The following is a 15,420-nucleotide window of genomic DNA, read 5'->3' as shown; positions in this document are numbered from 1 at the left end:
TGCAGTGCAGCACCATTGAAGCCTTCAACTTTTCTTCATTCTTGAATGCTTCCTCTCCACCGCTATCATGACCTCAGTTCTACTTTACAAATCCGGGTAGACCAGAGCATGCACACTGGAACAGATAAGAGCTGAAAACACAGGGAATCCAGGACAGATAAACCCCTCATGACCAGTATTGAGAATAGCCATACCAGGACGATAAGGAGAAGGTGGGGGAGAAAGGATGAACTGATCACTATGATCTACATATAGCCCCCTCCCAGGAAGATGGACAACAGAAAAGTGGGTGAAGGGGGAAATTGGTCAGTGTAAGACATGAAGACATAATAATAATTTATAAATTATCAAGGGTTCATGAGGGAGAGAGGGAGAAAAATGAGGAGCTGATACCAAGAGCTCAAGTAGAAAGAAAATGTTTTGAAAATGATAATGGCAACCAACACATGTACAAATGTGCTCGACACGATGGATGGATGTATGGATTATGATAAGAGCTGTATGAGTTTTCAATAAAATGATTTTTTGAATTTTTCATAATTTTGCTCCCTATATTCAAATGCATTCATAGATGTATTAGCAGCAAAAGTCAACACACATATAAAATAACCTCTATTTAAGCTCTGTCCACTCGTTGGTATGCTCCCACTCTCCCCCTCATACCTGTTTGATTTGGGTGTGTGTCCCAGTCTCTGTTTGTAGCTCACAGTTACTGCGTGCGTATGCACATGGCAGTATTTGCCTCTGTTGCCATACCACATGCACACCTTTCTCCATCATTTTTGCCAAGCTCCTTCTGAGTGCGTATTACTTCCTTTTCACCCAGGTTTCCGCTTATCTACCCGCTACCCAGTGATTCCATCCCTCCCTCCCCCGCCCCCCCGGCCTTCCCCTTCCATATAGGAGGTATCTCTTCTTGATAATAAGAGTGCCTTTCTTATTGGAGGAGCCCTGGCTGTGTAATGGCTACGTGTTGGACTGCTAACTGCGGGGTCAGCAGTTCGAAACCACCAGCCTGTCCTTGGGAGAAAGACAAGACTTTTACCCCTGTAAAGAGTTGTAAGCTTGGAAATTCCCAGGGGCAGTTCTCCCCTCTCCTCTAGGGTCGATCCGAGTTGGAATTGACTCAGTGGCAGTGACTTTTGAGCTTTTTTATAGGCTGTCAGTGATGGCAACATGGAAACTGAGCTTGTGCTGGTTCCTTAGCAACTAGCACGTATCAACACGTTACTGTCCTGTTTGTATTCTCTGTATATGGCCTTCGTGGTTCCTTAAATGTTAAGGGAATAAGAGTTTTTGCAGATTGTTTTTTCTCTATTAACTCTAAAGTTGTGATTTGAAGTAGCCAAGATAGTGTCTCTTGTCATCCAATGAAAGTGTCTTCTGGAGTTTGGAGTCTGTAACCTCATGCACTCTTGGTAGTAGTATAAAGTGGTACCATCTTTTGTGGGGGCCTGTGAGCAATGCATGAGGTAGATTCAAAAGTTTGTGGAAAATGGAATTAAATTTAATACAAGTTTTATTGTAACCCCCTCGTACATCATTCACTTTGCAAAAGTTTGCACTTAGTTGCGTACACCCCCTCCCCCACCACAGATAGCAGAGTAACGTGCCTTGAAGCCTTTTGTAGATGAAATATGCATGCAGATATGCATAGATACCTTACCAAAACGCGGATGAGATGATTTCAGGTGATGCTAACCATCTTTGAATCAGACATACACAATAAGGGGAGAGGCAGCGGGAACCAAACAGCTCACAAGGCTGCCTTACTATTGGAAATGACAGCAAGAGAAAGGATATTTGAGTAACTGGTAACACTGGCTCTCTCTAAGGAGAGGGCAGGGTAATCACAGGGAGACTTAGGTTACTCTACTGTGCCTTTTCCACAGCCCTGGTGGTGAAGTGGGTTGTTTGTTGGGCTGTTAACCACACGGTCGGTGGTTCAACCCCACTTGCCTCTCTGCAGGAGCAAGTTGAGGCTTTTTGCTCCCATAAAGGTGAACAGCTCCAGAAACCCACAGAGACAGTTTTAGTCTGTCCTGTGCGGTTGCTATGAGTCAGAATCGACTCTTTGGCAGTCGGTAGATCTCTTTTACATTAATAAACAAAATCATTCATGAATTACTGACATAGGAAATTTTAAACAGCAATAAAAAAATTAGGCCACATAGTAAGTAAGAAAGACAGAGTGATGGCGGACAATAAATAATTTTTCTGTAAAACTTGCACTATTGGTTTTTAGATATTAAGAATAGGTGCCAACCAAAACCCAATTCACTGCCATTGAGGCGGTTCTGATTTTGTGGACAGGAAATAACCCCTGTGGAATTGCGAGGTTGTAAGTCTTGTTAGTCTTTATGAGAGCAGAAAGCCCCATCGTTCACCAGCAGAGCAGCTGGTTGATTTGAAATCCTGCCCTGGCGGAGAGGAGTTAAACCTTTAACCCACTCTGCCACCAAGCTCCTAAGAATGGGCTCCTCCTTCCTTATTTGATATTTCCTCAAGAGACTCAGAACCAGAAATCAGGGATTTATGAATTTACATCAGAAACATGAATGTGTCTGCTAACTGTTAACTGCGCTAACGTTTGTGTTTGTACTGAACCGCGTACAGCAGAGATACTCTTGGGAGGTATTAACCTGTCATTATTCTTATTTCTAATTTAGATTTTGTTGCCATTTTAAAAGAGAATAGTGGGAAATGTTTGGTTCTACTGCTAATTTTGACTAGATTATTTTCCTAGGAGTCATTTTCTGGGTTATGCTTAAAGGAAAAGAAAATGATTTGGGGGGATACCTGTTTATCGTAATATTATTTTCTTTTTACTTGAATTTAATGCATCAACCTTGCATTTATAAAATGAAAATGAGTATCTGATGAAAATGCCTTTGACACATTTTGTTTTTTCCAGAATTTCCCAATGAGGAAAGTTCCTTGTAAGAAAGATGCCCCATCAGGTTCGTTCTTTGCTAGAGACAATACTGCAAACTTCCTTCACTGGTGCAGGGACATTGGGGTTGATGAGACGTACCTCTTTGAATCGGAGGGCTTAGGTAAGTGTTGCCCTTGTGCTTGTCTGTAATGCTTGTTTATTAGGGTATTTTTGTTTATAGCCATTTTGGTTTTCCTTTCCAAACATGGCCTTAAATACCACATCTCATTGGAAAATCAGATGCTAAATAAATATATTAAGCATTTACTTTTAGTTAGAGAAAAAGCTTGTCTATCTAGATTGCCCTCATTACCCCCCCCCCCTCTTCCTTTAGTTCATAAAAGGTTTTGGACCAAAACTTGTTTAATTAATGTTTTAAAGTGACCAGATTTTTAACATTGGTAAAGTGGGACACCAGCGGGACACCGTTGATAAAACTCATATACTGGCAAAATAGCCACATGGCAGCCGAAAGCTGTACACCCTAGCTTGTCGTGCATTCTTTCCCAAAATTGGGAGTTTTTTAAAACGCCGCGGGACGTGGGAAAAATTGTTAAAAATAGGGCTTTCTCACCAAAAGAAGGGTGACTGGTCACCTTAGCTTTGTTGCTACTGAGCTAGATGGCCACTTGTTTATCTTAAAGCCTTAAAGACCCCAGGCACTCTATCTTTTGATAGCCAGGCACCATCAGCTTTCTTCACCACATTTGCTTATGCACCCACTTTGTCTTCAGCGTTGGTGTCAGGAATGCCAGTTTAATAGAACAAAGTGTACTTGCATTGAGGGAGTATTTGAGTGGAGGCCCAATGTCCATCTGCTACCTTAATAGTAAGCCTATAAATATATGCACATAGATCTATCTCCCCATCATATATAATTACATATGTACGCACCTGTATTTAGAGCTCTGTAAATGCCCTTTGCCTCCTAGTTCTTTCTTCTATTTCCTTTTACTTTCCCCTTGTTCCACTATCATGCTCAGCCTTCATCTGGGTTTCAGTAATTTCTCTCGGTTACATTGTCTTTGATCAAATCTACCAGGCCTTTACACCCTCCTTGCCACCGATTTTGGATCACTTGTTGTTCCCTTGTCAATGGGTTTGTTAAAACACCACTTCCTTTCCCCCACTTGTCCCTCTCCCATGCCCCCCTGGAACAGTAAGTCCCATTGTTTTTTCTCCAGATTGTTTATTCAACCTATCTTATCTAGATAGACCTGCAGAGATAATAATATACACAAAAACAAGACAGAGCAAAACAACAAAACCAAACAATAACAACATAAAAACCAATGACAAAATGAGAAAAATCTGTACATAGTTCAAGGTCTGCTTGTTGACCTTTAAGAGTGCTTTCCGGTCGAGTCTGATGGGGTGCCACACCCTGGTCCCAAAGTCTATTTTAGGTATTCCCTGGAGACTTCGTTGCTCTGCTCCCCTTGCTGTTCTCTTGCATGCCCTTAGTGTTTTGCCTCGGTGTGGTGGGGTCGGATCAGGCGCAATTCCCACACTCTATCTCCAGTGTTGTTCCCTGCAGGGCTATGGGTCAGTGAGGGATTTCTTGTCTCAGAGTGGGGTTGGCCATATGGTTCTCTCAGTGCATTGGCTGCTCTGAGCAGGGATATCATCCTCAAGGTCTGGTGGGCCAGGATGAACTCCACTGCATTTTAAGAATTAAAATAGTGTAATAAAGGGGAGCGTCCATGAACAGTGTTCATATTCCTACAGCCATGTTTTTGAAACATATAATTTATGATATAACAATATACGAGGAGGCTTTAAAAAGTTTGGAAATAATGAATGTAAACATAATAGAACTTATCCACCAAGTTTTTCAATCCCCCGCATTGTAGTAAGAAAATTAAAATGTTTTTTCCTAAGCTCTCTTTCTGTATTAAAGGTACTATTTTCATTATTCCTTTTTAAAACTCTTTTCTAGTCCAGAATATGCACATATTTTAAAAATATATTTTCAGTCTTTAAAATATATGGTATTATTTTTCACAGTTTTACACAAAGATCCAAGGCAGGTGTATCTTTGTCTCCTTGAAATTGGCCGAATTGTGTCAAGGTACGTATCCAGTAAATATTTCAAAACTTCCATATGATAAACAATTTATTAAGCTGCTTTATTTTAACTTAGCACAATACTTTTTATAAATAGAAATGATTTTTTGATCAAAATAAATCAGCCGAATTTCCTTTTTATTTTTTAATAGGTTTGTTCTGATTTCATAAACTGTTGTGTTAGTCTGGATTGACTAGAGAAACAAATCCAGACATACTCATATGTGTATAAGAGAGAGCTTTCTATCAAAGAGCAATTGTATATTGAGAAAGCATTCCAGTTCAGATCAAGTCCATAAGTCCGATATTAGCCCATATGTCCAATACTAGTCCATAAGTTCCTCTTCAGACTCACACAGCACACGCAATGATACCGAATGCAAAAAGATCACTGGCCGGTGGGTGGAAAGTTTGTGGGTCCACGAACAGTGAGAGCCTCGCAGGGCTGTCTCTGCAGGTGTCTGCCACGTGGCTCACAGGTCTCAGTATAGCTCCACATGGCTTGTCCACAGAAGGGAGAGAGAGAAGGCCACACCCACAAGGAGGTATCATTAGGCTGACCTGACTGACTGACAGACTAGACTCCACCCCTAGAGCTATTTATCAAGTTGACATGACATTATGTAACTACCACTACTGTCATGTGTCAACATAGGCTTTCTCATAGCATATGTTCATTAATAATGCTTTCTCATAGCTTGTGCCCATTAATAATGTTTCATTTTTTTAGTTCTTCTGTTGCCCATTCTTTTTTAAGAGTCTTCATTGATACCAAATTGTAAAAGTGATTACTGTATATACTCGAGGATAAGCCGAGTTTTTCAGCTCATTTTTAATGCAGTTTTTGTGGTAGAATTAGGTGCCTCGGCTGATATTCGGGTCAGCTTATACTCGAATATGTCCGGTACTTAAATTCAGAATAGACTCAGGAGAGATACTGTGTACAAAGGTCCACACCTTCTGTGTCCAAAAAGGCTCTTATAAGAGGGTTAGCTCATGAGAAGTGTAAGGCTTGGTGTCCTCCACTCTTACCTTGGCCCCGTCTTTACTCAGGAGCAGATGGTGTAGGACCCTTCAGGATCCTGGGTTCAGTACTGGAAGCATCTAGTAGCCAAATAAATGCTATAATGTGAAGATGGTAGTCTAGTTTTGATAATTAAAATTTTTTTTCAGATGTCCCAGTGAAACGGTTACTGGGAGAGAAGCAGACAGACTTTGCTTTCCATGTAAAACACAGCCTGCCATTATCTAAGGGATTACAGACTTTCCATGTAAAACACAGACTGCCTTAATCTAAGGGATTACAGACTTTCCATGTAAAACACAGCCTGCCATTATCTAAGGGATTACAGACTTTCCATGCTTTCCATGTAAAACACAGACTGACTTAATCTAAGGGATTACAGACTTTCCATGTAAAACACAGCCTGCCTTAATCTAAGGGAGGTGTGTGCACCGGCTTTTGATTGCATGATCAGACCTCCTCGTTGCTTTTCAGATACGGGGTTGAGCCGCCAGTATTAGTGAAACTTGAGAAGGAAATTGAGCTGGAAGAGACCTTGCTGAATACATCTGGGCTTGAAGAATCCATCAGCATCCCCAAGTCGTGCTGTCAGCACGAGGAGTTACACGAAGCTGTACGTAACTGCCACACTGCCTTTGACTAGGATGCCTCATAGACTCGTGTTCTCTTCCCCTTTTAGTTGACTAGTTGATGCTGTGCTTAAAGCATTTCTTATGCAGACTGTATACCAACCCTTATTTCCTGGCGAGTTTGGTAATTTTATGTTAATTTATTGTTGCTGGTATGTGATGGGCAGTGGATTTGTAGTTGGTGATGGTGGCACAAACAGGCTGGGAACAGATCACAAAGAATACTGGCGATTCCCCCCTTTTAAAAAAATATGGTAGTGTGTGAACGGGTCTACATATGGATGATTCTCATAATCATGTAGAGAGAGGCTATATTGGTTTTATTCTACAAACCAGAGCACAAGCTAATGAGAGCCTGAAGAGGAGCAGCCGTTGTAAGGTGGAGGGAACGGAACAAATATCAGGCATCTTTAGGAGGTCTGAGAGGGAGGGAGCACATCTTGGTGATGCACAAACTTGTTAGGTGATAGGTTCCGACGAGTGAGTCTTCCTAACGTGACTTGTTCGTCGTTGCGTGAAGGGTAATCAAATCGCGGGGGCTTAGGCTGCATGTGCCTTCTGCACCGGCTGCTATGGTTGCCATTTAGGTGGTTGCTGTTAGCAGTTTATAATAGTGCATGGGGGATTGGCCCTTGAACAGCGCACATGGTCAGACTGACTTTGACTCTCCCAAAACTCGACTACCAAAGCCGCCCACGCCTAGAAGCCTTACCGACAACAAACAGTTGATTAGCACACGCTTTGGATCTTTTTGGTGTTGTGTACTGCACCCACTCATAAGCTGCATTTTCTATACAGGGTAAACAGGTCGTTCACCAAAAGTGCATCATTGTCACACCTGCTGGCTTAGCTGCAACGACAGTTGCACAAATTTCTTTCTCTTTTTCTAAAATGGACCTCATAGTAGATTCATTTCTCACGGAATGATGGGCAGTCACAGCTGCAGACCTAAACCATATGTATGAAGTCATTCGTCTCTTTCTTGTCATGTCATGGATTTCTCTGCATCTTGGGAGCGTCACCAGTGCCACCAGTGTGGGTTGTCTGGTGCTACTCAGTGCTTATGGCATTACCCCACACATTGATGAAAAACACACAGGAACCCCAGAGATCGTTTGTACTCTGATACACAGTTTATGAGAGAGTCCATCAGCACCACAGGATGTCTTTTGAAAATCCATGTGTAAGTGGACCCACCTTGAAACCCAGGCTGTTCAGGTCCCTGGGGAAAGGATGGACCTGTCTCCTCCCATCATGACTTGGCTCTGTGCAGGCCTGGTGGTGCTTGGGGAAGCACCGGACCGCCCACATCTAGGTTGGTTTGCTCCTGAAACGTGGACAGCCACGGAGCCCTGCAAGGAGTCCCGGTGAGTGCGGCAGTGCAGCGGTGGTGCGTTTGGTCTGGTTTTGAATTTTTATGGAAAGCAGACTCTCACGTCTTTCTCCTGAGTGGCCTGTTAGGTTTGAACCGCAGGCCTTTCAGTGAACAGCCCAGCTCTTCTTGACCCCTGCTCCATTTGGGCTCCCTAAATAAGTTCTTCAATACATTGTTAGGAAAAGTAAGAATGCCGATTTCTACTTATCCTTTATTTGACTGGCATAGCCTTAATGTAACATAGATATATTAGTTAGTTCAAATAATTATGCGATTCACATTTAATAGAGACCTCGTAGATTTCCTAAAACTCCATAACTGTGTTTTGAATGGACTTCACCCTGGAGTCGTAGCACGTTTCCTCTGTCGTGCAGTGCCCTTAAGGAGTGGGGCTCAGACCTTCTTTACTGCTGCTTCTGTGCTGGATTGACTAACGCCTCGGCAAGCTGTTGTTCAGATTAGTAAGAGGAGATGTTACGTAACTGAACTGTCTTCATTTTTACCTGATGTTACTTTCCAAGTTATTAAATAAACTTCGAATCTTAACTCTAGGCAGGATGCTTTAACTTGAAACAGGATACTGAAGCTTAGTTGGCAAACCCAGGGCCAGGGGAACAGCAAGAGCTCTAAAGTCGGTGGTGAGGAGGGAGTGGGATGCCTGCTGGGGCTCAATCGAGGGCAGTGTATCAGAGAGGAAGTACTGAGAGCCGAAGGAAGGTCAAACGTGACAGTGGGACAGAAGCAAAGTAAAATGAAAGAGAGGAAAGAACTAGGAGGCAAAAGACATTTAAAGAGGTATAAATAGAGACATGGACATATGTAAATAAATTCATATAAGGTTTAGTATTGAGGTAGCAGATGGACATTGGGCCTCTACTCAAGTTCTCCCTCAATGCAAGAACACTTTGTTCTAGTAAACTGGCATTCCATGATGCTCACCTTCCTGATTTGCTCACTGAAGACAAAATGGGTGCATAAGCTAATGTGAAGAAAGCTGATCGAGCTTGGCTATTACAAAATATCGTGTGGGGTCTTAAAGCTTGAAGTTAAATAAGTGGCCATCTCTTAGGGAAGCAACAAAAGCCCACATGGAAGAAGGACACCAGCCCGTGTGATCACGAGGTGTTGACTGGATCAGGAATCAGGCATCAGAAGACCCCAAAGAAACAACCATTTCGATGTGAAGGAGGTCGGCCGGTCGGTGTGGAGACCCAAAGCCCATCATCTGTAGACAGTTGGACATCCCCTCACAGAAGGGTCGCAAGACGAGCCAGCCAGGGTGCCTGCACTATAGCACCGATGAAACACAGAACATTCCTTTAGTTCTTTAAGGCTTCCTTGCCCCCCTACCATGACCCCTGTTCTACCTTACAAATCCAGCTAGACCAGAGCATGCACACAGGTACAGATAAGCGCTCTCGACACACAGAATCCAGGACAGAGAAATCCCCAGGACCAATAGTGAGCTCAGTGATCGACATACAAGTCTCCCCCTGGGGGGCGGGGATGAACAACAGAAACATGGGTCAAGGAAACAGCAGATGGTGTAAGATATGAAAATAAAACTAATTTACAAATTACCAAGGATTCACAAGAGTGGGGGAGGGAAGGGGGGAAATAGGAGCCGATACCAAGGCCTCAAGTAGAAAATGTTTAGAAAATGATGATGGCAGCATGTGTACAGATGTGCTTGATGCAACCGATGTATGGATTGTTGTAAGAGCCCCCGATACAGTGATTTATTGTTTAAGTGAGTTGGAGTTCGCTTGACATAAACTGACAAGAAGAACAAATTTTGTGTTTTTTCCCATCCCAGGTTAAACACATCGCTGAGGACCCTCCTTGCAGTTGTTCCCACCGGTTTTCCATCGAGTACTTATCTGAAGGGCGGTACCGACTCGGGGATAAGATACTTTTTATAAGGGTAAGTCCTCCATGTATTTAAGTGCAGGTGCTGTTTTGAAATTGGAGTTATTGTTTTAGCAACCTCCTTTAGCTTCCCTTTTACAGTCTAAGAGGAACGTCCGTGAGGGACAGTGGGAAGGGAAGCGTGCTGCCCGAGGATAAGACGGGACACTGGCCATGTGTCAGGAGCTACACAGCAGGAGTCCAAAGAGGGGTTGTCAGCTTTCTCCTTTGTAGTCGATCTTTTGGGCCTGAGTGTAAGCCATTTTTCTCGTTGACGTACTGTCAGTGTGCGCCAATCTGTCGATGATACATGGTCATTCCCTTCTTATGTTTCATCGCCACTTGATTCATTCCCCACTTTGCTTGTCCACTCCTGACCCAAAAGCTGTTTTTATTTCTAAGCTATTAATATAAAAATACTTTAAAATATAATGTCATCATCCATATTTTCTTTTATTGCATATCTTATCATTAGCCTCCACTCGCAAATCCAACCCACACAGAAACCCACTTATATGCACTTCCAGTTTCCTTCCCCCATTTCTCCTCTCTCTCAAGTAAAACTGGTATAGTGATAAGGGACACAACATGGGCCTTGGAGTTTAAAGTTGAAGGGCCATCTCATACAGTTGTACAAACGGGCCTGCTACATGGACAAGGTACTGAAATCTAGCTGGGGCTGAACGAGCAGAGCCAGAGTGTATGGGATCCTCAGTTAATTACAGTTTGGGTTATGGGCATCCCACTGTATGGCGGCCCAGGCCACGCCGTGTGCCTTAGAACAGATTCCTCCGTTTCCTCTCGGATGCGCTGGTCGCATAGTAGCTGCACACTGGGCCCCTCCCAGCCTTTCTAAGAAAGAAAGGTGAGGCTTTTTGCTCCCGAGGGACTTTCCTGCCCTGGCCCAGTGGGTTGCTGGAGCGGGAATTGGCTCACTGGCAGTCTGTTGGTACTTGTCATTTTCCTCAGATCTACAGTAAGTTATGTCAAGGTTTTTAAAGACTGGACAGCTGTTCACCTTCACTAGTGAAGAGTGTGCGCCTGGAGCACTGTGCTCTTGTAAGACCTGTCTTGGAGTCAGATTGACCACAGCAGCTGAGAGTTGGGTTGGAAATTGAAGGGGCAGCGAGCTTGTGTTGACGGGGGAGGAACATTGTCGAAGGGGGCAAAGGAGGGGGTAGAATGGCCTCACGGCTGGAAGAATGGGGAAACTCTTGGATTCGGCATATGTTCTGCGTATATTCTCAACCGCAAAAATGAGCTAAAAATTGTAAACTTGACAGACTACATAGTAAAGTAGCTTAATTGGTATTATTATTTTTACTTTAACTTTATGAACGTTAGTTGTCAGCTTTCGTCTGTAATTACGCCTTTTTCTGTGTGCGGAGACATTCTCCCTAAGCCTCATGTGTCCTCCGTCCCCTTCCCGCTCTCTGCCTTCCTTCAGCATTCTGCTCGCCACTGAGCAACACTGTCCTTACAGTGTTGCATGTTAATAATTTGGATTTTTCGGGATGCGAGATACGTGTGTATCTTCCTTACACCCTGGAAACTGTTGTTAACTGTCCTTCTTATCATCCAATGTGAGTGAAATTCACGAGTAATAGAGGAGACTGTCCATTTGGAGGAGAGCTGTTGGCACGTACCCTGAAATGTCTGATCGTGGACTCAGACACTGTGAATGCTGATGAATCTTGACACTAAGCACCACAATTTTACAACTTTGTTTTTGCTTTCTTTGTTGGGGGCAGATGCTTCACGGCAAACATGTCATGGTCCGTGTTGGTGGAGGCTGGGATACTCTGCAAGGATTTTTGCTGAAATACGACCCCTGCCGAATCTTACAGTTTGCAACACTGGAACAAAAAATTCTGGCATTTCAAAAAGGAGTTTCTAACGAAAGTGTACCTGACTCGCCTGCCAGAACCCCTCAGCCTCCTGAGATGAATCCTTTGTCAGCGGTTAACATGCTTCAGAAGCAAAACTCCAAACCGGCCCCACCAGCTGGTGTTGGAAGGAGCAAAGAGAAGCGGGCTCATCCGCCAGGCGTTGGGCTGCCGGCAGCATCCTCGCGGAAAGGCGGTCCTCCGGGTTCTAGATCTCAGCAGCCTCCAGCAGCCTCTGCGCCTCTCAGATCTGCAAAAGGTGCCACAAAGCCACTACCGGTGCCTTCCACCAAGGTGCCATCTCCTCTCGCTTCTGTAAGTGGAGTTGGTAAAGGCACTCCCCCAGCTTCATCAAGAACTGCGCCTTGTGTATCGGAGCCTTGCAGGAAATGGGACTTGCCACCCAGTACTCCTAAAGCCCGGTGTCCAGCCCAGAAGTCCAGAGGTGTTCCCAGTGCTGCCCCCCCACCAAGTAAGGGGTCTGGAAAAGCCACGCCGCAGCACGTGAAGCCCAGTTGTATTTCTCCTAGGGATGACGCGGTGTCTCGCTCTGCAGCACATCTGACTCCTTCATCAGAATGCCCAAAGCTCCCCAGAGTGAATGTACCCAGAAAGCCCAAGCCACCGCCTCCAGTCCAGGCCTCTGCGAAAACGGCCAAGTCCACTTCCAAAAGCACAGCCGCAGGCCTCCTGTCGAGGTCTCGGCCCCCTGGTGCAGCCGCACAGGCAGCGCCAGGCCCTGCACCTAAACTGAGCTCAGCCTTGCATTTAAACCAGCCGGTTTCCGCGTCCTTTTCTCCGGCAAAAGCTTCCCAAGAGCCCCAGAGTAAGAAATTGGTTTCAGTGACCAAAAGGCAGCCTCAGAATAAAATGACCCACCCGCAGGTAGGCCCCAGCTCCTCAAGGTCCCCTGCTCGGACTCCCCTGGCCAGCGTGAGTGTCCCCCAGACTTCCGCCAGAACCCACAGTGTAACCAAGTCAGCACAGGCTGTCCCCAAGGGCCAGTCTGCAGCTACAGGACCTCTGAAGAGTGGCAGAGGCCCCGTGCCCACCAGGAAACTGCCCGCCACTGGCAAGGATGCAGGGAGCAGAGAGCAGAGAGCCACAGCAGAGAAAAAGGACGATGGCGACCACTATTTTGTTATGACGGGAAGCAAGAAGCCCAGGAAATGAGTGCGCTTGGCAATTGAAGGAGAGGGTGGGCTTAAGGTGTCTCCTGGGTGTGGGTGTTTGCCCGCCTGTGTGCAGACACGATGAGATGTGGGAGTGCGTGTGGTTAGGAGGCTGGAACGGGAGCTCAGGCTTGCGGGGAGGGGGTACAGCAGAATTCACCACGTGGTTCCCTCTTCTAACCACTGAGTTCAAATTAATAATAGAGATGTTTGCGGTGTTCACTCCAAGGCGTTGTTCTGACTGTCTCCATGGAGGTAAAGGGTAACACTACAAGGATGATAACACTATTTGCTGTCTTTATAAGTGTATATTTAGCATGGTCGGGGGTGGGGGGAGGTGCGATATGCCCCCTAATAGCTACGGCAGCGCTTTTAATAGTAGTTGCTGCATTTTAGCAAAAAAAGCAATGGTTAGATGCTAAACTTACAGAAAGCACCTACTTTAATGACCTGGTCAGTGTCCCCTGATGACACAACACTAAGACTGCTGTGGGTGCCTGGGTGCTGCTCTGGGAGAGGGAGAGCTCATACTGTTTGGAAATGGTTTCACACTTTCCACATCAGAAGGAACTGAGTTTTTAACAGTGTATATTAACATTGTAGTATTACGTTATTAATATTTCCAGTTTTGTTAAACCATTAATTTATTGAAACATGAGTTGAAATTTGGTAAGAACCCAAGACCTTTCATATTATGTATAAAAACACAGGCATTTTTTCCTTTGAGGTAGATATTGTGCAATGTATTAAGGAAATTGATTTGGTAGTTTTTTAAAATACTAGATATATTTTCATTGTAATTTCCCTTGAGCACAAATGTGAGTTTTTACATTAAAACAATGTGCCATTGCATCAGAGTTATGTTTAACAAAAGATTAAGGTGATACTTGTTAATAATTTGCTTTGAAATAGGCAGTTACTGTTTAAAAGTTTATGTATCTTGAGGAGTTTTAAGGGTGTTTTAATAATTTCACACTATTATCAGTTATCACTGTTTGGGGGTTTGTATTTCCCTATCAGCTTTAAACTGAAATGTGTGTTTTCTGAAGCAACAAGACTAGTTTACACAAATGTACAGTCATAGATTAATATCTTAAGCCTACTACTAATGTTCTATAGCTTATGTAACAAGAAGGCTTTGTTTATAAATAGGTGTCCTTTTGCCTGAGAACGCAACTAAAATCACAGCGAGGTACCGGCCACTTTGTAGAAGAACTGGTGCTTCCCTTGTCAGAGACACAGACACTCCCCAAGTACTGGGTTTTGCTCTACAGATCTGGACATTGAGAGAGAAGGTATCTTTGAAAGGCCAAGTCACTGTTTTAGAGAGATGAAAAACGTTTTGGTCATCAGAAATAACTAACCATATCTTTTAGAGAGGAACGATTTTACTGTACTTCAAGTTTGTCCCCTTATAAGACCCAGCAGACTTTAATAAAACCAAACCCACTGCCTTCACGTCAGTGCTGACTCATAGCGACGACTCCCTGCGGGTCTGAGACATTAACTCCCAGACTTTCTCCCGAGGAGCGACTGGTGGTTTGCAGTCGCTGACCATGCAGAACACAGGCCACGTGGTGACCGTCCGCCACCACTGTTCCTTTCCAGCAGACCCTGCGTGCTTCCATATCAGTGCCTTCTAGAAGTTAGAGTCATTGCTGGGACAGCCAACCGATACAACCAAGTCAGGAACTTTCACTCTGAGAATGGCCAAGGATAAAAAGAGCTCAAGGAATTGTTTTTTGAAGAGAAATTGCAAGTCAATATATAAGTACCTCTATTCTTTCCAGTAGGGAATTTGTCCAATTACATTCATGTTGAATGAATTTTTATTTATTTATATATATATATAAAACTTAGCTTTCAAAATAAAGGTTTTGTTTAAGCAACGCCAAAAATTCACTTTAAATGTATCTTGAAATGCTCTTAAATAGTTCACTCTCTAATCATTTTCACAGTTTGAAACCAAACTTTTGCATTACTGATGTTGAAAAGAAGTGTTTATTGCTTAATAGTGCAAGAGTTTGGTTTTTAATATTTAGTCAAACAAGAATTAAATGCTAAGTACTGACTATCTGGTTGGAAAACACATGCCTACCATTTTAAAAAAAGAATGGAATGCATTTTTTCTATCATATCCCTGTTACTTATCTATTATAGTAATCTTCAGAGGAAAATGAACTGCTGTTTTTGTTTCTTTGAGCTGAAAGTAAATAAAGGCTTTTATATTCACAATGCATTGGTAAATTAGGTGACGTCTAAGTTTGTTCTCCACACTGAGTTTATAATTCTAGATCAAGAAAGGGGTTTTGGGAGGGTGCATGGGGGCATTACTGTTCTTTCTGTAATGTATTTATCTGTTATTTAAAAATCTATTAATTTTTAAAAAGGCTTCAGTAACAGGTTGGATCTGTTTTTACATCC

At 43.6% G+C, this 15,420-nt stretch overlaps 1 protein-coding gene across 2 annotated transcripts in view; it reads left to right on the top strand.

The window, feature by feature from the left end:
- Positions 1 to 15,083, top strand: part of GAS2L3 (growth arrest specific 2 like 3) — a 39,737-nt gene extending 24,654 nt beyond the window's left edge. For both annotated transcript variants that reach the window (XM_075551105.1, XM_075551106.1), the window contains exons 6-10: positions 2,915 to 3,056; positions 4,943 to 5,006; positions 6,501 to 6,639; positions 9,847 to 9,954; positions 11,690 to 15,083. In XM_075551105.1, coding sequence (XP_075407220.1) covers positions 2,915 to 3,056; positions 4,943 to 5,006; positions 6,501 to 6,639; positions 9,847 to 9,954; positions 11,690 to 12,997 — 1,761 coding nt within the window. In that variant the 3' untranslated portion in view covers positions 12,998 to 15,083. The remainder of the gene's footprint in view (positions 1 to 2,914; positions 3,057 to 4,942; positions 5,007 to 6,500; positions 6,640 to 9,846; positions 9,955 to 11,689) is intronic.
- Positions 15,084 to 15,420: the final 337 nt, after the last annotated feature.

The sequence above is a fragment of the Tenrec ecaudatus genome, chromosome 6 (genome assembly GCF_050624435.1).
Source record: "Tenrec ecaudatus isolate mTenEca1 chromosome 6, mTenEca1.hap1, whole genome shotgun sequence".
NCBI lineage: Eukaryota > Metazoa > Chordata > Mammalia > Afrosoricida > Tenrecidae > Tenrec > Tenrec ecaudatus.
The sequence above is the reverse complement of the archived record's forward strand: the minus strand, read 5'-3'. Positions and strand labels throughout refer to the sequence as shown.